Source organism: Elgaria multicarinata, chromosome 2 (assembly GCF_023053635.1).
Source record: "Elgaria multicarinata webbii isolate HBS135686 ecotype San Diego chromosome 2, rElgMul1.1.pri, whole genome shotgun sequence".
Classification (NCBI taxonomy): domain Eukaryota; kingdom Metazoa; phylum Chordata; class Lepidosauria; order Squamata; family Anguidae; genus Elgaria; species Elgaria multicarinata.
The window spans coordinates 179,346,399-179,368,850 of record NC_086172.1 but is presented as its reverse complement, the minus strand read 5'-3'; the positions used below and the strand labels follow the sequence as shown (position 1 = coordinate 179,368,850).

The window sequence follows — 22,452 nt, the reverse complement described above, 5'->3', positions numbered from 1 at the left end:
GCTGCTGCTGTGGTTCCTTCTCTGTCTTAATAGTAGTAATAAATAAATAGTCTAAATTGCTAGGTGCTGAACAGTCAATAAAGGGCAATAAAGCAGATGGCCCACAGGTTCTTTTCTGGAATGCATAAAATAAGAAAGAAGGAGGCACCGCAATGGTGGAGGTGGTGAAAGATTTGCCGACCAACGCATCGTGCAGCCCCCGTAGCACCGCCCTGTGGTGACTGCATGTGCATGGATGCCTTCATATCAGCCCTTAAAAGGGCATTGGCCCTTCCAGGGAGAAGGCAAAGAAGGAGCGAGGCCTGGCTTTGTAGAGCTTTAAGCAAAGCAGACGGGCCTAATATCTGTAATAGTTCGGCAGTGGCACGTGGGGCGGGGCGGCCCTCCACCAGCCTCTGCTGACTGTGGAAAGCCTTCGCTACTCTCTGCAGGCGAATGAAGAATTCCCTAGCTGCATTAACAGCCTTTCAAAGTGAATGTGGAATGCTTATTGAAGAATGAAGGGGAAAAGGATGAGGAGGGTATATTCTCCCGCCTGCCTGCCTGCCTGCCTCCCCCCCCCCCCCGGCCAGCCCTCAACACCAGAGTGCATAGCTTCTTTGGCAGTGTGTTTGTATCTTGTATTTTGCTCTTGCTAACGTGCCTGGTGTCTGCGTGTGTGTGTGTGTTTTAACATTCCAACCCTTCGGCAAAGGCTAGGATAGAAAAAAGCAAGGGAAGGAAAGAAACGAAGAACCACAGGGAGAAGCAGAACAGCTCCAAACACCAATTTTTTGTGAACCGCCCAGAGAGCTTCGGCTATTGGGCGGTATAAAAATGTAATAAATAAACAAACAAGCAAACTCCGGCAGTAGAACCTTTTGCCCAAAGTCGATATTTTACTCCAGAGGCTGCTTACCCACCCCTCTTCTATTTTCCACACTCAAAAGGGGTAGAAAAATAGTTTTGTGCTACTTTTGTCTTTTAAAAGTAGTTGTGGGATTACAGGAAGCCCAACTACCAACCAGATTATTTATATTAAGAGGAATAACTTTTTTTTTTGGCTTGCTGTAGAGCAGCCTTCCTCAACCTGGGGCATTCCAGATGTGTTGGACTGCATCTCCCAGAATGCCCCAGCCAGCTGGCTGGGGCATTCTGGGAGTTGTAGTCCAACACATCTGGAGCGCCCCAGGTTGAGGAAGGCTGCTGTAGAGCCAGGGGTAGGAAACTTCTGTTTTGCCATCATCCCTCAATATTGGCTTTACTGGCTAAGGCTGATGGGACCTGTAGGTCAAAGCATCTGAACGCCACGAGTTGCCCAACCCTGCTTCAGCAGATAATGTTTTTTTCAGCTTTTTGTCCCAGCTTCACATCCTGCAAATAGCTGATGCTGTCTACCAGTTATGTGCATGAAGCACATGACCCACAATCTCCCAGGACATTTCCTCTTCCGGAGGAAGAAAAACTGTCTCTGCACCATCCTAGCCGTTCCTTCATCTGACAAAGATGCTTCAGAGCCCCCCTTTCCCCTCACAGGATAAGTGGGCGCATAGCTGTTTCTGCAAATATCCAGTTTCTTTAAACAATAAAAATAAATAACCACAGCAGCAACCCGCAATTTTTGGAAAGTGCATGTCCAGAAGTAATGCTCAAAAATTAGCACTGATATAAACCTCAAGAGGCACTATTATACCTTTAAGGGCAGGGGAATAACTGAGTAGAAAACATGTGGGGATCTTTTTAATTCATTTTCTCCTCCTCCTCTCCTCCTCCTCCCCCCCCCCCTTTTCCCATCTGAGTCTTGGTGCTGCCCTGCATTTCTTCCCCCACCCTCTTCCAGTTACATAAATACCTCACCTTAAATGCAGGGCGGTTGCCTCATGTCTCTATGTCTCTCCCCCACAGATCACTGCCCGGATCTTGGAGGCGCACCAGAACGTGGCTCAGATGAGCCTCATTGAAGCCAAAATGAGATTTATACAAGCGTGGCAGTCCCTGCCAGAGTTTGGCATCACCCACTTCATTGCAAGGTCTGTGGTTCCATGCAGTCGTCCAGCTGTATGCGTCCACGTGCAGATGGAAGAGCTGTTCTTGCAGTGTGCGCTACCTTGATTTGATATGTTGAGAGATGGGGACCTGAGCTTCATGGGTTCAGATGAGTGTCCATGACCATGGGCATGAAACTGTGGCCTTAATGGTGCAGCCTCCCATTCCTGCGTTGCCTCATTGGGATTGGGCACAGGGAAAGTGCACTTCGCATAACCTGAGTAAAGGCGCGAAACCATTCTTTTCTTTTTTTTAAAAAATACACCTATACAGCCTTTCCAAAATTAAATCACTGAAGGTGTTTCATAACAACAAAACCAGCTGAAATAGAAAGCAACATAAGAGCGCTAAAAACACGTGTAGCCTTATCAATATAATGGAGAGCAGTATTAACCATTGCTCAGCCAGGGTGGAGCATGGCACAGTGGTACCCGAGCACCTGGTTTGCATGCAAAAGGTTCCAGATCTGATCCCGCTGCCAGTCTTGATAATACTGGGCTAGATGGACCCGTGGTCTGACTAAGGATAAGGCTGCTTCCTAGATTCCTGGTTCCCATATGCTCTGCTGTACGAAAACTGCTGGTGTTCACGAGATCTAAATCTGAAGGATTAAAGGTTCCCAAAGTGCCACCCACGCAGAGGAGCCTGCCTGCTGCATCTTGGCATGATTGGCTTCATCAGGCAGAACAGGCAGCTTCCTCCAAGAGCAGGTCCTTCCCCGGCGTTTCTGTATAAGGAGTGATGGATGGCTCAGTCACTGCCAGCCAGAGACACAGGGCAGAGTGACCCTGGCTGAGCACAGGCTGACTGAGGGCAGGCAAGGGGGGAAGGTGAGCTGAAGGGTTGCCTCCTCCCAGTCGGGAAGCGGGCCTGGAGTCAGTCAGAAGCCCCCCTTGTGCATAGATAGGATGAGCTTCTCTGGGGTCAAATCAGTCCTTTTCACGGGCACTTTTTGGGACATAAGAGCGAATCAGTGATAAAAAGTGATCTATTATTATCATCATCATCATTTATATACTGCCTTGTTTGCTAAAACACTCTCACGCCAGTGCACAATTTGAAACAAAACTTTAATACCATTTTAAAAAAATAAGAACGTTTATAAAATGTGGTCATTGCAGGTTCCAAGGGGGCAAGAAGGAGGAGCTTATTGGGATCGCCTACAATCGGCTGATCCGGATGGATGCCAGCACCAGCGACGCCATCAAGACGTGGCGCTTCAGCAACATGAAGCAGTGGAACGTGAACTGGGAAATAAAGATGGTAAGCAGGCAGGCGTGTGCGCAAAGCTCTCTGGGCGTGCTGAGTTCCCAGGTGGGCTATTGCTGGCCACCACACTTCCTTTTGGTTTTGTTTGCATGAAGTCCGAGACTATATTTGCTGCCTTCGAGCTTTCACCATGATAGCAATTCTCAGCGAGTTTTCAAGTAGAATGGCCGGTACGTCTGAGGTCGCTCTTTCAGGCTGCTTGGCTGAATTTCATCAAGGCTTACTGACTTTAATTCCTGTTTATTATTCAAGTTGTTTTTAATTTGCTTCTTGGACATCTGCACTTCTCCTTTTTAGCATTCCTAGTCAACTTATCACGGCTCACTTTTTTAAAAAGCCAAAACAAACTAGTCTTTGAGGGGTTCAGCCATCTTGTATATCTGTCAGTCTCTCCTCTTCTTAACTGAGCAGCTAACTCAATGTGTCCTTTGTGTTACTCGTTAGAAAAAAAGGGGGAGGGGAGAGCAGAGCCCCCAAATCTTGCAGAACAGCCAAAGTTGTGTTGATTTAAGTATAATAATCACAGAAAGAACTTCATAATAAGATATAATTTCTCACAACTGTATAATGGCAATGAGTAGAATTACACTGTCGAATTAAACATGGAATTGTATAGGATCAGTACAAGCAGGGGCGTTGCTAGACTTGGGTCTATGGAGCCTTGGGCCTGAAGCACTTTCTCTGGGCCCTGAATCTATTCTGCAAAGCCTGAAGCGTCTATTGATGCCAATTGAAAGTTTCCCCCCCCCCCTCAGCTTAATTGCCCACATATACAAGTCTATGGTGCGACCACACAATGGACCTGTTCAGAAGACACCTTAAAACGTGCTGGTTAAGGATTTTGGTTAAGCAGCTGGGTTTAAGGGGTCTTGTGCGACGCGTTTTGCTAAACCCTGCTCACTCACTAACCACATTTGGACCCTCTGCAGCAGTGTTAAATGTGGCTTAGAGTGTTGTGTGCGATAGCATGGCTTGTGGTTAGTGCTAACCCTGGAGAACCACAGTTAAGCTAACCACAGAGCCTGAAGTATCGTCTGAACAGGCCCTTAAAATACTGTGTAGAGTTCTAGTCAACACAGCTAAAAAAGGGTTACTGTTGAGTTGGAAAAAGGACAGAAAAGGACAACTAAAATTATTAAGAGGCTGGAGCATCTCCGCTATGAGGGAAGGGTACAATAGCTGGGATTGTTTTGCTTTGAAAAAAGGAGGCTAAAGGGAGACATGATAGAGGTGTACAAAATTCTGCATGGTGTGGAGAATGTGGATAGGGAGACATTTTTCACCCTCATACTGCTAGAATCTGGGGTCATTCCATGAAGCTGATTGGTGGGAGATTCAGCACAGATAAAAGGAAACTTTGGAATTCACTGCCACAAGATGTAGTAAAGGGCCACCACTTTGGACGGCTTAAAAAGGGATTGAACAAATTCCTGGAGGATGGGACTATCAATGGCTACTAGCCCACATGGGTGTATGACACCTCCAGTATCGGACGCAGTATGCGTTGCTGGGGAACATGGGCAGGATTTGCTTTTACACGCATGTCCTGCTTTGTGGGACTAATCACAGCCATAACACAATATAACATAGCATTTCAAGTGTTCAAAGCACTACTTCACATATGTTACCGCAGTTTTATTATACCCATGTTGCAGATGGAAGTAGAGTAATGAGAGAGAGAGAGAGAGAGAGAGAGAGAGAATGGCTTGCCTTAAAGCTATTAGCAGGTTGATGACTGAGATGGTATTTGAACCCGGGACTTCACTAGTATCCATTATTCTCCACCAGCTACATTTCCTTTTGTCTTCAGCGAGATATTAAGTCCATCTTAACCCTCACTTTTGTCTTGACCATCAAAGAGCCAGTGGGTCCAGTTCAGACCTCACATTCCAGTCCTCCAAATTGTCATTTGAGGATTGGGAATAACCTGCCTGCTTGCACGTTACTTCATACCTTCTTATGCATCAGTTTCCTCTAATTCCTAAATTGGGAATACTTTGGTTAGCACTAACCTTAAAGCCATAGCTATAAACTATGATTTAAGTGTGCTTCCGTACCATAGTTTGGAGATTAGCACTACCCAATTCCCCCAATTCAGATGTCATGGGCAATCTGTGGCTAGAGGAATGGATGAGGGGAATCAGCGGGTGAAGAGGAAGGGAGCACATCAGCTTGTGTCCCAACCATGAGTGGAAGGATCATCTCTTTTGAGCCGTTGTGTTGTCTTGGGTTGGAATAGAAAGACCAGAATTTGAATTCCTACAATCCATGCAGCGTCCCAGGTGGCTTGGGGCCAAGTCCTTCAGACTCCGCCTGGCCTGCTTCATGGAGCTGATGTGAGGATAGAATGAAATAACTCTGTGTCTGTTGCCCCAAGCTCTTTGGAGATTAGGATAAAAATTAATGGCTCTTAGCCAGATGGGAATATTGTGATGGGGAACCCTTTAGGTTCACCGAAAGCATTTGTTTGTCTTTGCACTTCAAGGTAACGGTAGAATTTGCCGATGATGTTCGAGTGTCCTTCATCTGCACTGAAGTGGATTGCAAAGTGGTGCATGAGTTCATTGGGGGCTACATTTTCCTGTCCACGCGTGCAAAAGACCAGAATGAAAGCTTAGACGAAGAGATGTTCTACAAACTGACCAGTGGCTGGGTGTGAGTTGGAGGAGATCTCCTGTACTGACATAAACTCAATGGCCATATTAATATTTAACTTCAAAAGCTGTTATTTGAAATATGCTGCTTAATCAAGTTAAGCTTGAAGTGTATCTTTTCTTTTTAATATCATGGAAACCTTTGCATTAGCAGACCAGTTTGTATGTGCACTAAACAGCACTTCTGTTAATCTGCTAGGACAAGACCACATAATGCCTACGCTTGTGCCTCTTTTCCTCCTCACTCAGCAAGACAGCCATGGTGGGGGGGCTGATCAGGTTAATTTCTGACAGATGTAAGCTAACCAAATCAGTAAAAAAACAAAACTCTAAAGCCATCTAACTATAAAGATACCCAGGGCCTAATCTATATGAAGTCTATTTATCATGTTTAATGCATGTTTTGTGAGGTTTTTAAGCAAATATATATATATTGTAAAATTGACAACCATGTGTTCAACATCCTTCCTAATTTTAGGGTAGAATTTTTTGGTGTGCAATCCAGGAAGGCCTTTTTGCTGCCCCTCTTTCCCCATTCACTTCAATGGGGGGGGCTGTCCAAGGACTTCCATGCGCAGCAGCGGTGCTTGGTGGACCGTGCCCTTTGGCCCCTTAGTTTTCGCACTACATAATCAGGTCCATTGCAGGGGCCTGAGGCTTTTACAAAAACAATCATGCGTGGCCTTGAAAAATATTCCTTCATTAGGTTGTAGGTGTATCTGTTAACTTCTTGTTTCTGTTTGATAATCATTTATATATTGTGCATCTCTCTCTCTCTCTCTCTCCTTTACCTTTTATCTTTTTTTTACACCATATTGTATTACAAATACATTTAGTATTCACCAGCATAGCCACTCTCTACCTAAGATGATATGCAAAAACTTTTCATTACAATATGAAGTAAAGGTCTATGAAGTATAAGGATGTTTTTGTGTAACTAATGTAAAAAGAAACACAAATTTTATAAAATTGTACAGGTTTTTCTTTCTTTTTCTTTTAAAAACTCGTCTTACAAGCCAAAGTAGGAATCGCAATAGTATCAAGCGTATTGGCCTTACAGTATGTTTTTAATCTAAGTTAAAATCCTGACCTAGTTATAGCTGTGCCACAATGCCCTTAACAACAAAACTCAGTTGCCTGGAATTGGGGGCTCCCACTTCAAAATTAACACTAACACACAGGGGGACCCCAACCCACCCAATGCCAGGGGATAAACCAGTATTGTGTTCAATAGTCCGTGAGATAAAAACTATGTACAAATGCATTGTATTTTAAATAAAGGTTGGATCTTTTATTTAACATCTAGTCTCCATGTCAGTTTCTTCTTATTCTCTTGTAAGAAAATTCCTGTAAGGTGGTGGCTACATCCACACCCTTCATTGTGGGTTCAGCCATACGTGGTGCAGTGCAGGGAATGCTGAGCTTGGATGTGATACAAGTTCAAATTCTTCCTCCGCTGAAAAGCTCATTCGTTAGGATAAGGCAAGTGGCTATCTTTCAGCCTTGCCGACTTCAAAAGGTTGTTGTGCTTGATAAAACGGATTGTATATCGTTACTTGCTGTGCAGTAAGAGCAAGAAGGAAAAAAACAGTGCTTTATAAGCACAGTGTTATGAGTACAGAACGTGGCAGGCAGGCAGCATCTGGCCCATGGACCCCTATGCATCTTGACACCTTTTTCCTTTCCTCACATACACCTGTTCAAAGATAAAACTGGCACCAGGGCTGCATCTCAGCCAGTGGCCATCAGTTACTCCTGCATCCTTGGAACTAGGTGTTGGTCACCTCCAGGTACATCCTTCAGCACATTTCCAGAAGATCAGCCCCAGTCATTGAGCCTTTCCTGCCCCAAACTGGGCCTTCCCTCCTCCCAACTCATTCCAGGCTTTGCACCAATTTGTATTTGACCGTCTCTTTCCCTGGGGTTTCTTCTTAGCTCCAATCCTCTTTTCTTGAACCAAGGGCAGAGCAAACACATTCTATACAGAATAAAGTTGCCCTAAGAGAATATTAAACTGCTTCTTGTTTCCAGCAGCCCAATTTGCAGTTCAGTGTGTTTCGCATTTCTGAGAATGTCCAGCAATACACACATCAACTCCACAAAAAGGGTTCTGGTGCATCTATTCTTATTACAACTGTAATCTTTTGACCATAATAGTATTTGTGAGTGTTGCTCAGTCAATGTTACAAAGTCAATGCTAATTACGTTTGGTGGGGGATAAATCACCCTGTTCTACAAGCCAGACTAAAAATGTTTAGGGCTAAATATTGTCTCTGTAGCCTTTCAATTGGTAGCGTAATGTAATCAAAAAGCAATGTTACAGGAGAGTTTGCAGAGAGGTTCCTTCTAGTGGAAGGATAATCATCGAAAGCGTCCTTCTTTCCTTCCTTCCTGTGTGAGCTGGAATGTAACTTACCAAGCCAATAAAGGCAATCAAGGCCAAACCCTCTTCATTAAATACATTAGATTTACACAACCTGAGTAACAGCACAACCATGATCGAAAAACGCCAAACGTGCTTCATGCTGTTCTTTTTGTCCTCACCCTCTTATTGCGGTGGGGGCAGGAGAATCACATAACCAATTTTAGCAAAGCCAGTTGGGTTAAAGGGCCAGGCTGGTATCAAAATGAGGATGTGAGGAGAGGGAGGGAAGTTTGAAGGAATTTGGAGGCTGCTAGGATTGCTTATGCTGAATCAGACATAAGGTGGATTCCTGCACTGAGAAGGGGGTTGGACTCGATGGCCTTGTAGGCCCCTTCCAACTCTGCTATTCTATGATTCTAAGTAGGTGAAGAGGAATATGAGGAAATGAACGAGAGACTTGAGTGCAGAGCCTTAAAGCTCCATCCGACGAGTGTTTTACTGCACGCTCATTACTGGGCACTCACAGATTACTCACATGACATCGTCTGCCTCTCATGCGTCTTCTGCCCCTTCTGGCCTTTGTTGCGCTGCAAAAAAACCCAGAGACAGTCCGGTTGCTTCTCTCCTACCCGACAGAATGGGGCTAATTACTTCCTGTTTTCAGGAAGCGACAGAGAAGGGACAGGAACTGCACATTTGACCTAGATGTGATGGAGCTTTTAGACAAGAGGCAAGGGACTCAACGCAGAAGGAACAGAGGGAGTAATAGGAGAGAGAGGGGAAACCAAGGGCCGTTTCTGATGCCCCTGCACCCTTCGCGGGGAGGGAGTCTGTCTGACCCAATGAGACCATCTTAACAGTCAGTGACTTAGAGGAATTTTCCCTCCCCTCTTTCACTTCCTGTTGCACTTGTGATGTGCCAGGCATGACTTCCTCCATGCAGTGGCATCCATGGGCACGCTTGGGGGCATCTGAACCAAGCCAAAGAGGGTATCAGTCGGGAAAGCTCTGACCACTTGACTACAAGAAGTAGCACTGGGTCTGCTTTAACTTTGAAAGCACCAGCCCCATACGTTCTTAGTCCTCAGTACAGCCATGAGAGTTAAGGGGCTGAAACTCTCTTAATTGCTGAAACTCCAATGGCTGCACAGGGTTTCATCGCTGGCTGCACACACACACACACACACACACACACACACACACACACAATGCCTACAGCATGGAAAAGTACTCAATGTTTTAAATAGCTCCCCTCCTTTCATACCTTCTTTCGGATATATGGGAGCATCCATTTCAGTATTGAGAAAACTTCCTCTTCCTTATGCAGAACTATGTGCCTAAACCCATTCATCTGTTCACCTGTTTTAAAGTTTTTACGCTTGTAAAATATTAGTAACATTTTCTGCATCAATGCAGCTATAGTTTTTAGCATCATCTTGACCATTTCTAAAAGATGAACTCTTCTTCCCCCATTCCCTTTGATCACTTAATTCCCCCACCCCAAAAAACACATACATCACAAATTCACCTTTCCCAACAGTCAAAATCTGCAGTGTTAGTGCCAATTTTTCCGACAAAACCACCCTCTCCCCCCACACCTAAAATCTCTGTTTTTCACACTTCAAAAAACAACAACCCAACTTTCTGGTTATTGCCTGCTGTGGAAACAGATCAATTCCTGCTTCTTGTTCAGGCACCATTTTGTGAAATTGCCAATACGAATGTAATGGAAAGCTGGTAATAATAATAATGATATATACATTCAAAATTTACACACAGTCCTTATTTTTAATGAACCAACAAAACCCTCTCATACTCTGAATGTCCAATGTTGCTAATTCATCTGATTAGTATTGATTCTAATAATAAATCAATAACATTGGGGCAGGTGGGGGAGTTTGGAAAGTGTGTCAATTGTGTCTTTCCTACAAACACTCTGTAGCTTGTACCTTTGTTCACAACCATAATGTTCCAGATCTTCATAGAATCATAGAATAGCAGAGTTGGAAGGGGCCTACAAGGCCATCGAGTCCAACCCCCTGCTTAATGCAGGAATCCACCCTAAAGCATCCCTGACAGGTGGTTGTCCAGCTGCCTCTTGAAGGCCTCTAGTGTGGGAGAGCCCACCACATCCCTAGGTAACTGACTCCATCGTCGCACCGCTCCAACAGTCAGGAAGTTTTTCCTGATTATTTATTTATTTATTTCATTTCTATACCGCCCAATAGCCGGAGCTCTCTGGACAGTTCACAAAAACAGCTGGAATCTGGCTTCCTTTAACTTGAGCTCATTATTCCATGTCCTGCACTCTGGGAGGATCGAGAAGAGATCCTGGCCCTCCTCTGTGTGACAACCTTGCAAGTATTTGAAGAGTGCTCTCATGTCTCCCCTCCATCTTCTCTTCTCCAGGCTAAACATGCCCAGTTCTTCCAGTCTCTCTTCGTAGGGCTTTGTTTCCAGAGCCCTGATCATCCTGGTTGCCCTCCTCTGAACACGCTCCAGCTTGTCTGCATCCTTCTTGAATTGTGGAGCCTAGAACTGGACGCAATACTCTAGATGAGGCCTAACCAGGGCCGAATAGAGAGGAACCATTTCCTCTTCCATTGATCAGCTGGTCAGCAGTCGAGCTGTTCTAACTAACCGGAGGGCCTTTAATCAACAAGGGGGCTGGAACAGAAGAGGAAAGCAAGAGCTGCACATGTGTCCCACAGTTGCACAATGGAAATGTGAGATCTGGAGTTGGCTCCAGTATCCTTTTGCCATTAAATCCGGTGACTGCTTTAAAGTGGGATTAAACAAGTTCGGGAGGTTCTGGCTACTAGGGCTGTGCTCCGCTTCTCCTTGGACCGGAGAAGCAGAAGCAGATTGGGTGCTTCGCTTCCTCTTAAGGCGGAGGCGAAGAGGATTGGGGGAGCAGCGGAGCGTCACAGAGCGGATCGAGGTGAAGGCGGATCGTTCGCCTCAATCCGGAGCTCCGCAAAAAAGGTAAGGGGGTTTACTTGGCCCTGCCGCAGCCGCCCGTGTGGCGACAGCGGCAGAGCCAGGTAAGGGGGCAAGAGGGAGGGGGCTCTTACCTGCATCCGGCCGCGGCTGCTTCAGCTAAGCCCGAGAACTCAAACTGGAGTCCTTGGGCTCAGTTGAAGCAGCCGCAGGGCTGCGGATGAAAGCAGGTAAGAGGGAGGAAGGAGGGGGTGGTTACCTGGCCCTGCCGCCGCCACTGCCTGTGCGGTGACTTCGGCAGAGCCAGGTAAGGGGGCAAGGGGGAGGGGGGGTCTTACCTGCGTCCATCGTGGCCCGTCGCCGGCTTCTCTAGAGCCCGCGGCTCAACCTGGAAGTGTAGGCCGCAAGCGGGGCCTACAGTTCCTGGTTGAGCCGTGGGCTCTAGTGAAGCTGGCGGCGGGCTGGGACGGAAGCAGGTAAGGGGGAGGAGGGCCTTACCTAGCACCGCCCCCCGCCACTGCGGAGCTCCGATTCGGAGCCAGAGCTCCGCAGCGGAGCGGAGCGGACCCTAAGCGGATTAAGGCGGGGTGGAGTGGGGGGGTCCGTGCACAGCCCTACTGGCTACAAGTCATGATGCCGATACGCTACTTCCAGGATCGGAGGCCGCGTGCCCCTCAATACCAGTTGCTGGGGAGTAACGGGAGAAGACTCTTGCGCTCATGTCCTGCTTGTGGGCTTCCCCTGGGCATCTGGTTGGCCGCTGGGAAACGGGATGCTGAACAAATTAGGCCTTTGATCTGATCTACCAAGGCTCTTCCATTCATCCTGAGATTTTCAGCTCTCTCTCTTTTTTTTGAACCACAAACGTTTCTAGCCCTCACGACTGTGAAGGGATACTTTGAAAGGGCAGTATCAATGCGAAAAAAGGTTCAGAGGCCAGGGAGATGGGCTTTATGACCCTCCAGATTTTCTAATCCTCCCCTTGACCGCTAAAAAATAAGTCATGCAAGGCAAGCAAATACTTTCATATATTCTCTAGCTGATTACTGTACACAACAGGACCCAGCTTTCCATGGCCCGGAACTGGCCCAAGGTGGCCCAGTCTTTCGGGTGCAAGCCAGCTCATTGCCCCCACTCTTCGCTTCTGATCTACACTCCCCTCCAATTATGTGTTGTTCATACATTTGGAGGCATCATTTTATTCCTCCTCTCTGGCAATATGACTCCAGGTACCTGGGTTCCAGTTTTGCGGGAGCAGGGGGGAGAATGGCGCGTGTAGAAGAACCATCTCAGGGTCCCGGAAGATGTGCTACCGATCAAAATACGTTGTGCAGCTCTTTTCCGTGGTAAGAAAAAAGGTGGAAGAAGCAGAGGGAAAGAGATCATTGCACGCATTTTTCACCGTCCTCTGGAACAAAGATTATTATTTCTTGAAAGTTGCTTGACCGCCTTCCCATGGCCTCTGCTTGACCCTCTTTCCTCTTTGTGTCTCATTCCCAGCATTGACTTCAGCTGTTTCAGCAGTCTCCCTCGCATTGTGCTTATGTCTGTCGCCTTGATCTTCATGTGGGCACTCCAGGTCGGCAGCTCCCAGAATGAAATTACTAGCTTGGTAATGAGGTGACGCGAACTGAGAAAAGATAGATTGGATCCCTGCAGCTGGAGAGACGAGAGTCGAGATTGGACCAGTAGCAGAGGTGGGTGGGTGTGCAAACAGAGCCGTGTTGGTGCTCTTATGAAGCTGCTTTCTTACTCTGACTGGCAGCTGCCCTCCAAAATCTCAAACAGAAGAGTTTTTCTCAGCATTGCTTACCCAAGATCCATTTAATTGGGATCTCCGGCATGCAAAGCATGTACATCCCAATTAGCTACAGACCTTCACAGCCCAAGTCCCTGCTCAAGGATCCATCTTCTGCAGCTCACGCTTCACGGCAGGCCCTCTGAGTCTAGACTGTTTGCTTGTGTGTTAACATCATGGGAAGGATTCAGGAAGCATCAGAAGATACTTATTTTTTTACATGTACATCCCACCTTCTCCTCCAAGAGCTCAGGGTGATATACATGATCTTCTGCCACCTCCTCAACATTTATAGATCTTAACTTCCTGTGGGTTGCAGAGCTCCTGGGAATTTGCCACCTCTGTCATCGCTGAGCTGCGTGTGAAAATCTGCAAGGTAGGGAGCTGTGGCATGGAATGAGTTAGTCACAGGCATGGTGAAGAAAGGGACCACCCAAAGCAGAGTCATACCTTGGCTGGGGTCAAAGCCAAGCCGTTACTCAACCAGGTACTAACAACCAGCTCTGCAACGCCTGAACTTGGCTCAGCAATACTACAAACGAGAAGGATCTTGGAATTGTTGTAGATCGCAGGCTGAATATGAGGCAACAGTGCGATAGGACTGCAAGAAAGGCAAATGCTATTTGGGGCTGCATTAATAGAAGTATAGCTTCCAAATCACGTGAGGTACTGGTTCCTCTCTATTCGGCCCTGGTTAGGCCTCATCTAGAGTATTGCGTCCAGTTCTGGGCTCCACAATTCAAGAAGGATGCAGACAAGCTGGAGTGTGTTCAGAGGAGGGCAACCAGGATGATCAGGGGTCTGGAAACAAAGCCCTAGGAAGAGAGACTGAAACAACTGGGCATGTTTAGACTGGAGAAGAGAAGATTGAGGGGAGACATGAGAGCACTCTTCAAATACTTAAAAGGTTGTCACATAGAGGAGGGCCAGGATCTCTTCTTGATCCTCCCAGAGTGCAGGACACGGAATAACAGGCTCAAGTTAAAGGAAGCCAGATTCCAGCTGGATATCAGGAAAAAAATCCTGACTGTTAAGAGCAGTACAACAATGGAATCAGTTACCTAGGGAGTTTGTGGGCTCTCCTACACTAGAGTCATTCAAGAGGCAGCTGGACAACCCTCTGTCAGGGATGCTTTAGGGTGGATTCCTGCATTGAGCAGGGGGTTGGACTCGATGGCCTTGTAGGCCCCTTCCAACTCTGCTATTCTATGATTCTATGATTTTATGAACCATGATTTTACAGAGGGCTCACCTGGAAGCACGTACAGCTAGGCCCCTGACAAATTGGTTATCTGACGGGTGAACTAGAGGAGGAGGAGGAGGAGGAGGAGGAGGAGGAGGAGGAGCCGGAGCCTTTCACGCCTCTTTGCGCCACCACCTAAACCCAGAGGTTCTCCATCCGAGCCACTGCTGATTCTGAGTATATACTTTTTTACGGCTCTAACCTTTGCAGCCGCTGAGATTCGGCCGCTGTGTGCATTTTCCCTTTTAGGGAAACGAGCACAACTTTAAATGGAGGGTTTGGGAGAGCCATGTATGTAAGACATCTGGTGGCATCGTGGCAGCTTTAAAAAGTTTGCCGGTAATGTAATACCCCACAGATGGTGCATTCAGGCAGCCTTTGAAACAAGAATCTGTACTGTGGTTTCTAAAGACGTTTTTATTCACAAGCATGCTGGTGGTTCTGAACCACCAACTTTTGCACGCATGCAGCACAATCCACCGAGAACTTCAAATGCCTGCCTTTCTGGCAACGACCCTCAGTGCTGTATGTCGATTTTGAGCCCTGCAGGCCGCTGGCAACGCTTCCAGTGCAGCCCTCCACATCACTTCATGGTATAGGAGAAGATAGAGTGGGTCACACATTAACACCCACGGAGCAGAGCGAAGCAGCCGCCTGACCTCTGGTGGCATGGCATCCCGTGTTTATACGTTGCAGCATAATTTGGCCCTAAAGACCTTTCATCACTTGCATGAGGCCCTTAATCAACATCCTTACGCCACCGAAAGATCAAGGCCAGACTGCTCTGGCAGCACACGGCTGCAGGTCCCATTTATCCCTTGCCAGGAACTACATATCTGAGCTTCCATAGACACTGACTGTTGGAGATGTTGCTATTTCCTGTGCATGGAGGAACAGTCCTTGTACAAAGTGTTGTCAGGAGGAGATCCGCTCTGATGGGAAATTACACACTCTCTCAAAGTTATACACTGACACAGACCCATACTCACTAGCTAGCTGGCTGTCTCTCTTACACACACCAGCCAAGCACCAGAGCTTAATTCCTGAAAGGAGAGGTGCTGGGGCTTAAGCCTACTTCGAAAGAACAATTACTTTCCATGATCTGGATGCTCTGCTTCTGTTATGCAGCCCAAGATTGCATTTGCTTTTTTAGCAGCTGCATCACACTGCTGGCTTACGTTCAGCTTGTGATCCATTGAGGCACATAGATTCTATCCTGGTTGTGCTTTTTATACTGTATTTTCATAGAATCATAGAATAGCAGAGCTGGAAGGGGCCTACAAGGCCATCGAGTCCAACCCCCTGCTCAATGCAGGAATCCACCCTAAAGCATCCCTGACAGAGGGTTGTCCAGCTGCCTCTTGAAGGCCTCTAGGGTGGGAGAGCCCACAACCTCCCTAGGTCACTGATTCCATTGCCGTACTGCTCTAACAGTCAGGAAGTTTTTCCTGATATCCAGCTGGAAATACAAATACAAATATTTTTTATTTTGCTTTTAACCTGTTGGTTGTTTTATTGTGGTTTTAATTTTTGTGAACCGCCCAGAGAGCTTCGGCTATTGGGTGGTATAAAAATGTAATAAATAAATAAATATAAATAAATACTTTTCACATGTACTGCTGCCAAGCCAGGTCTCCCTCATCCTAAACTCTGGGTATTTTACCTAAATGCAGGAATTTACATTTTATCTCTGTTGAATTTCATCTTGTTAATTTCAGACCAGTGTTCCAGCCTTTCAGTATCCTTTTAAATGTTGATTCTGTCTTTTGTGAATCAGCCAGAGGGTAAAGTTGCAGTTAGTCAAAGCTCCACTTTCACTTACCTAATGAGGCAAACTGTGGAAGGCAAACGGGGCAGAGCCGTCCAGGAAAGCCAGAGCTGCAAAAAGTGCCTCCTTCATCTTCTGAGCAGGCTTTTATATCCATTATCATAGAATCATAGAATAGTAGAGTTGGAAGGGGCCTACAAGGCCATCGAGTCCAACCCCCTGCTCAATGCAGGAATCCACACTAAAGCATCCCTGACAGAGGGTTGTCCAGCTGCCTCTTGAAGGCCTCTAGTGTGGGAGAGCCCACAACCTCCCTAGGTAACTGATTCCATTGTCGTACTGCTCTAACAAGAAGTTTTTCCTGATGGCCAGCCGGAATCTGGCTTCCTTTAACTTGAGCCCGTTATTCTGTGTCCTGCAATCTGGGAGGATCGAGAAGAGCTCTTGGCGCTCCTCTGTGTGACAACCTTTTAAGTATTTGAATAGCGCTGTCATGTCTCCCCTCAATCTTCTCACCCTAACGCCCAAACACAAGTGAATGGATTGGAAGGCTCCCCTGGAAGTGAATCTGGAAGAAGAGAGAGGCTGAGGCTTAAGTTAACCTCTAAGCCACACTTTCTCATCTAGGGACGCGCCCACAGTTGGAAGGGCCAGGAAGCAGCCTCCTTACTAAAGCTAAACAGGTCTGGCCAGAGTCTGGATGGCAGGCTGCTTGGGAAGAGACACACATACACACACATCAGGCCTGTTCAGACAACATGCTAAGCCCTGGTTAGGCTGCTAACCCTTTTGCAGCAAATGGTTAGTGAACGTGTTGAAACCATGGTTATGTAGCCACCATGGTTAGGCTCACACGACAAGCTAAGCCATCATGTTTAGCTCAAATTTCTTAACCGCTGTAGCTTAGCATGTCATCTGAAAAGGGCCACCGCGTGAAGGCTGCTTTGCATTCCACGACGGAAGAAAGTGCGATATGAACATAAGAAATGGCTACGTTAATAATGAAGCTCTGTTCTTAATCGTAGATGCATTTATTGACTGTGGTTATTCAGTGGTGAAGAGAATATATTCTGTACACGCTCAAAGGCATTGCCTGTCTCAGGGCAGAGTGCTGGCTCATATTGAGCCCGGCAGAACTCTTTGCTAACACTCTCTGCAAGGGCAACGTAATTCCCACGAACTGCTCCAGGGCATTTCCCTAGCGGAAACCCTCTGTCAGGGGCTGCTATTCATGGTGAGTATGTGCAACCTTCAGTTCAGAGGCCGCCCACCTCTGAACGCTACTTGTGGGGCGGGGGAGGCCTCGAGGGCTTTTGCCTTCATGCCCTCCTTCTGGGCTTCCCAGAGGCAGCAGGTAGGCTCAGCCACTGGGCAATATGGGCCCTCCCTTCATTTGATCCGGCAAGGGGGGGGGGCGCTTCTTACATTCTTATGAGTTCCCCTGAGGATTGGATGGGTGGATTGAAAGCAATTTCTGCTCTGCCTGGATCTTCTCAAAAGCAGGACTCCCGAGGAAGCAGAAACCACAAAACCAAGGAGAATGGGAAGTGAGGGGTGGCGTTTTGCAAGGATGGGGTTGGACAGCTTTAGTTAGACGATTTCCACCCACCTTGCCCCACATAATGTGTGGGCTCATGTTCAGGGCATCCCTAAACTGTGCATTAGGCTCCCTTTCTCGCTGTGGGGCAGGAGAAAGCTCTCATCTCCTATCAGCTGCCCAACAGAGAAGTTGGTGTGTCAGGTGGAGAGAGGTTCCCCATGCCCGATTTATATTGTTTATGTAGAGGAGGTGACCGGATATGTCTCTGTACTGACCGTACCTCTTTCCAGGCAGCCTACCCTGGGATCAAATAATTATTTCTGCCACATTGGGTGCGATTGGATCATTTTGTCCAAGATGCACCAGCCTTGCCTGCCCTCAGAGGAGTCAACCTTCACTTCTTCCCCATCTCGGCCTTGGGTGCAACTGGGGCATTCAGTCCCCGGGGTGGGGGTGTAATTGCCTGCCTTCAGAAGAGGTGAAGCCAGAACAATAATGCAAGGGCTCTTTTGAATCTGGATTGTTCATCAATCTTCATTTCATTTATTATATTTTTATACTGCCACATAGCCGAAGCACTGGGGGAGGGGGTTCACAGAGCTCTCTGGGCAGGGTTTTTTCTTCCTTTCTTTTAATTTAAGAGCAGAGTGTGCCTCCAATTTGAATTCGGAACAAGAAGAAAAACTGTGCTTTAACTACCAGAAATTGAACATGCATTCCAAACAGAAGAAGAAAAAGCTCAACATGCTTCCTTTCCTCTCCCACCCACGCACCCACTCCACACACTGCGTTTGTCTAAAACAGCCTTCCAAATGTGTTAAGACTACAAATCTCATAATCCACAGCCAAAGTGACCAAGTCAAACACAGCTGGAGAGCACTAGGTTGGGGAAGACTGCTCTGGAACGTCCAAAACAAAAGTCTGGACATAAGACGACTTCTTTTTTAAGCCATGGAAGAATTTTCTAGTTGAGCCTTTCGATAGAACATGATTTGTGCTTAGCTAACTGCATATTCACGGGGACTGTTTATACGAAATTCAGGTCTGCTGTGATGCATGCCCGTCGTCCAGGGTGGGGCTGCCTATACATTTAAGCTTTAGAAAATAAAGCAAAAGAGACAAGCAGTTCTCTTTTGTGAGCGAAGCCAGATGAAGCAGCCTGGACTAAAAATAGAAAAAAGTTCCAGCAACATATGTCAGAAACCACATTGCCCCCACGATTTCTACACTGCTGTGAGTCATCTTTCTGCCATGGCAGACTGACCATTAGCTTCATGCCGCTGACTCACTGCTCCTAGAAGGGGTGTGTGTGTGCATGTGAGACCTGAGCAGTCCTGTGGTGGTCTAGAATCATAGAATAGCAGAGTTGGAAGGGGCCTACAAGGCCATCGAGTCCAACCCCCTGCTCAATGCAGGAATCCACCCTAAAGCATCCCTGACAGATGGTTGCCCAGCTGCCTCTTGAAGGCCTCGAGTGTGGGAGAGCCCACAACCTCCCTAGGTAACTGATTCCAATGTCGTACTGCTCTAACAGTCAGGAAGTTTTTCCTGATGTCCAGCTGGAATCTGGCTTCCTTTAACTTGAGCCCGTTATTCCGTCTCCTGCACTCTGGGAGGATCGAGAAGAGATCCTGGCCCTCCTCTGTGTGACAACCTTTTAAGTATTTGAAGAGTGCTATCATGTCTCCCCTCAATCTTCTCTTCTCCAGGCTAAACAGGCCCAGTTCTTTCAGTCTCTCTTCACAGGGCTTTGTTTCCAGAGCCCTGATCATCCTGGTTGCCCTCCTCTGAACACGCTCCAGCTTGTCTGTGTCCTTCTTGAATTGTGGAGCCCAGAACTGGACACAATACTCTAGATGAGGCCTAACCAGGGCCGAATAGAGAGGAACCAGTACCTCACGTGATTTGGAAGCTATACTTCTATTAATGCAGCCCAAAATAGCATTTGTCTTTCTTGCAGCCATATCGCACTGTTGGCTCATATTCAACTTGTGATCTACAACAATTCCAAGATCCTTCTCATTTGTAGTATTGCTGAGCCAAGTATCCTCCATCTTGTAACTGTGCCTTTGGTTTCTATTTCCTAAATGTAGAACTTGGCATTTATCCCTATTCAATTTCATTCTGTTGTTTTCAGTCCAGCACTCCAGCCTATCAAGATCACTTTGAAGTTTGTTTCTGTCTTCCAGAGTATTAGCTATCCCACCCAATTTTGTGTCATCTGCAAAGATGAGAAGCGTTCCCTGCACCTCCTCATCCAAATCATTAATAAAAATGTTGAAGAGCGCTGGGTCCAGGACTGAGCCCTGCGGTACCCCACTCGTTACCTCTCCCCAGTTTAAGAGGGCATATCTGGACTTAGTCCATTGGTCATTATGCCCATGCTGCCTACCCTCTTACACATCATTAAACAGTGGACAAAACCCTCCACTGTACCACCAGTGTTCAGGAAGATAGAGAACCTCTGCAGTGTTCAGGAAGACTGCTTCTTCCTCTTTTTGTACCAAACTCCAAACTCAATAGTCGTGGAAGCATCCCAATCTAAGAGTCAACAGAAGCCCCGCTCCGCTCAAACAGCACAGCTGAACCAAGAAGTCAGGTCCAGGGTGAAAAGACCTCCCATTTGACAGAGAAATTCCCAAAGTTTGACATGAACTGTACATATTTATTTATATATTTATCGGATTTCTGTACTGTCAAATAGCTGGCATTTTCTGGGTGGTTTGCGACAATCAAAACCATAAAGCCAGTGTGGTAGTGGCTAAGTTGTTGGACTGGGAGTCGGAAGATCTGGGTTCTAGTCCCCACTCGGCCATGGAAACCCACTGGGTGACTTTGGGCCAGTCATAGACTATTAGCCCATCCTACCTCACAGGGTTGTTAGAATTTCTGTAAACCGCCCAGAGAGCCCTGGCTATGGGAGCGGTATATAAGTGTAATAAATAAATAAATAAATAAATAAATAAATAAATGTTGTGAGGATAAAATGGAGAGGAGGATTATGTACACCGCCTTGGATTCCTTGGAGGAAAAAAAGGTGGGATATAAATGCAAAAATAAATAAAATACAACATAATAAGAAATAATAATAAAGCTTTTAGAAGTTTAAAATTATAGCATACAACAAAAGCAAAAGCAACAGTAGTGTAAAGATGTAAAAAATTACAACAACAGGTTTAAAAACAACAACACAAGATTGGGAAAAATGAGAAACTGAGAGTGAAATGGACAAATTCAGCCTCTCCCCCTCACCCCAGGTCCACCCGCAGTTGATAGTAAGATTATTTTGATAGGGTTTGAAAGTAGCTGAAGTGCTAATGACTGCATTTCTTTCTATCGTGGAAACACAAACTTTAAGAAGACGAAAACGCAGGGATGCAACAGTGCAGAATCTTAACTCCTTCCGCTGAATCTGGCCTGCTTAGACCCACTGTCCCCTCCTGTTTTAATTGGCTCCTTTCACTGCAGAGAAGAAGCAAAGAGGAGACCCATTGAGCTGTCCTGGGTGGAGGACCTTTTCGGGCTCTAATTAAGGAGCTTGGATTGATGGGAAAGTCAGAGGCATAAACATCCTCACTCCCCCTCTGCTCAAAAACGAATGTCTTTATGAACTCGGTGCCAGGGGCAGCACAGGGGGCGGCAGGATGTTTTTGTCTTAGTCAGCAATACGATGGAGGCCTACCAGAAAAGTATGGCTTCAAGACAGCAGAGGAGACGATAGAACTGTCAGTGGGGGAGGCGGCAGGAGGTCATGGGGCCATGAGTTTGAAAGCGGAGTAAAACCCGCGTCTCCACATAACGCCCTCCAAATGATGCTGGTGGAGCAATTTCAGTTACTAAAGTATTTGATGGCTCTTTCTGGCCCAAAGGTTACATCGGCCTTTCCCAACCTGGCGCCCTCCAGAGGTGTTGGGCTGGAACACGAGTCAGGCATGCCTAGGGGAGTTGCAGCCCTGAAGGGTACCAGGTTGGCGAAGGAGGGGTTACACAAACACCAGGGCCCTGGCTTGGCGGTGCCGTGTTGGCGCCTCGGGTTCCCGCATTTGCGCCCCTTCGGCATCTGCACGGGAAGGAGCGTGAGTGCGGAGTTGCCGCTGCACCGCACCGAGCGTGGGGTGGGGGAAGGAACGAGGCAGCCAGAGGGGGACGAAGAGAGGGACGGCGGTGCCTGAACCAGCCCACCTAACTCACAGCTCCCAGAGGCCCGCCCGTTCTTAATTTTTTTCAATCTGTAAATAATTTTTTTTTAAACAGTGCTTTGCATTTACGGGGGGGGGGGGGAGAAACGGTTTTTATTTTTTTACAGATAAAAAACTTTTTAAGAAGGGGGCAGCCAGAGGGGGAGGAAAAGAGGGATGTGCAGTACCAGGACCTGGCTCTCCTGACTCCTGGAGGTCCGCCCCCTTCCCTGTTCAGCTGATGGCGACCAATCAGGGGTCGCCATTGGGTGTGACACCTGGAGAAGCCCACATGTCAGCTGGTCACAGGTCTTCCCCACTGTGGTGAGATCTATTTTTGTATTTCTATTTAAGTTCCTTTATTTATCTTTATTTATTTACAATATTTATATATTGCTCCCCGTTCCAAGAATTTCAGAGTGGTGGACAAGTAGAATAAAATGAAAACACATTAAAGTACATTTTAAAAAGAAACAACGTGCAAATAAAACCGCAGGTGGCCATTAAGGGAAGACTTCCTGGAACAACGATGTTTTCAGGAGGCATCGGAAGGAATACAAAGTTGGCACCTGCCTGACATCCAGAGGCAGGGAGTTCCATAGGAGGGGGGCCACCACGCTGAAGGCTCTCCCCCTGGTGGACTCCAATCAGACAATAGCTCAATGTGGAACC

At 46.9% G+C, this 22,452-nt stretch overlaps 1 protein-coding gene across 2 annotated transcripts in view; it reads left to right on the top strand.

Annotated features, from left to right (window-relative positions):
- The window catches only part of FERMT2 (FERM domain containing kindlin 2), a 121,010-nt gene extending 113,763 nt beyond the window's left edge, over positions 1-7,247 (top strand). For both annotated transcript variants that reach the window (XM_063118199.1, XM_063118198.1), the window contains 3 exons: positions 1,885-2,009; positions 3,147-3,288; positions 5,780-7,247. In XM_063118199.1, coding sequence (XP_062974269.1) covers positions 1,885-2,009; positions 3,147-3,288; positions 5,780-5,953 — 441 coding nt within the window. In that variant the 3' untranslated portion in view covers positions 5,954-7,247. The remainder of the gene's footprint in view (positions 1-1,884; positions 2,010-3,146; positions 3,289-5,779) is intronic.
- The last annotated feature ends 15,205 nt before the right edge of the window (positions 7,248-22,452 follow it).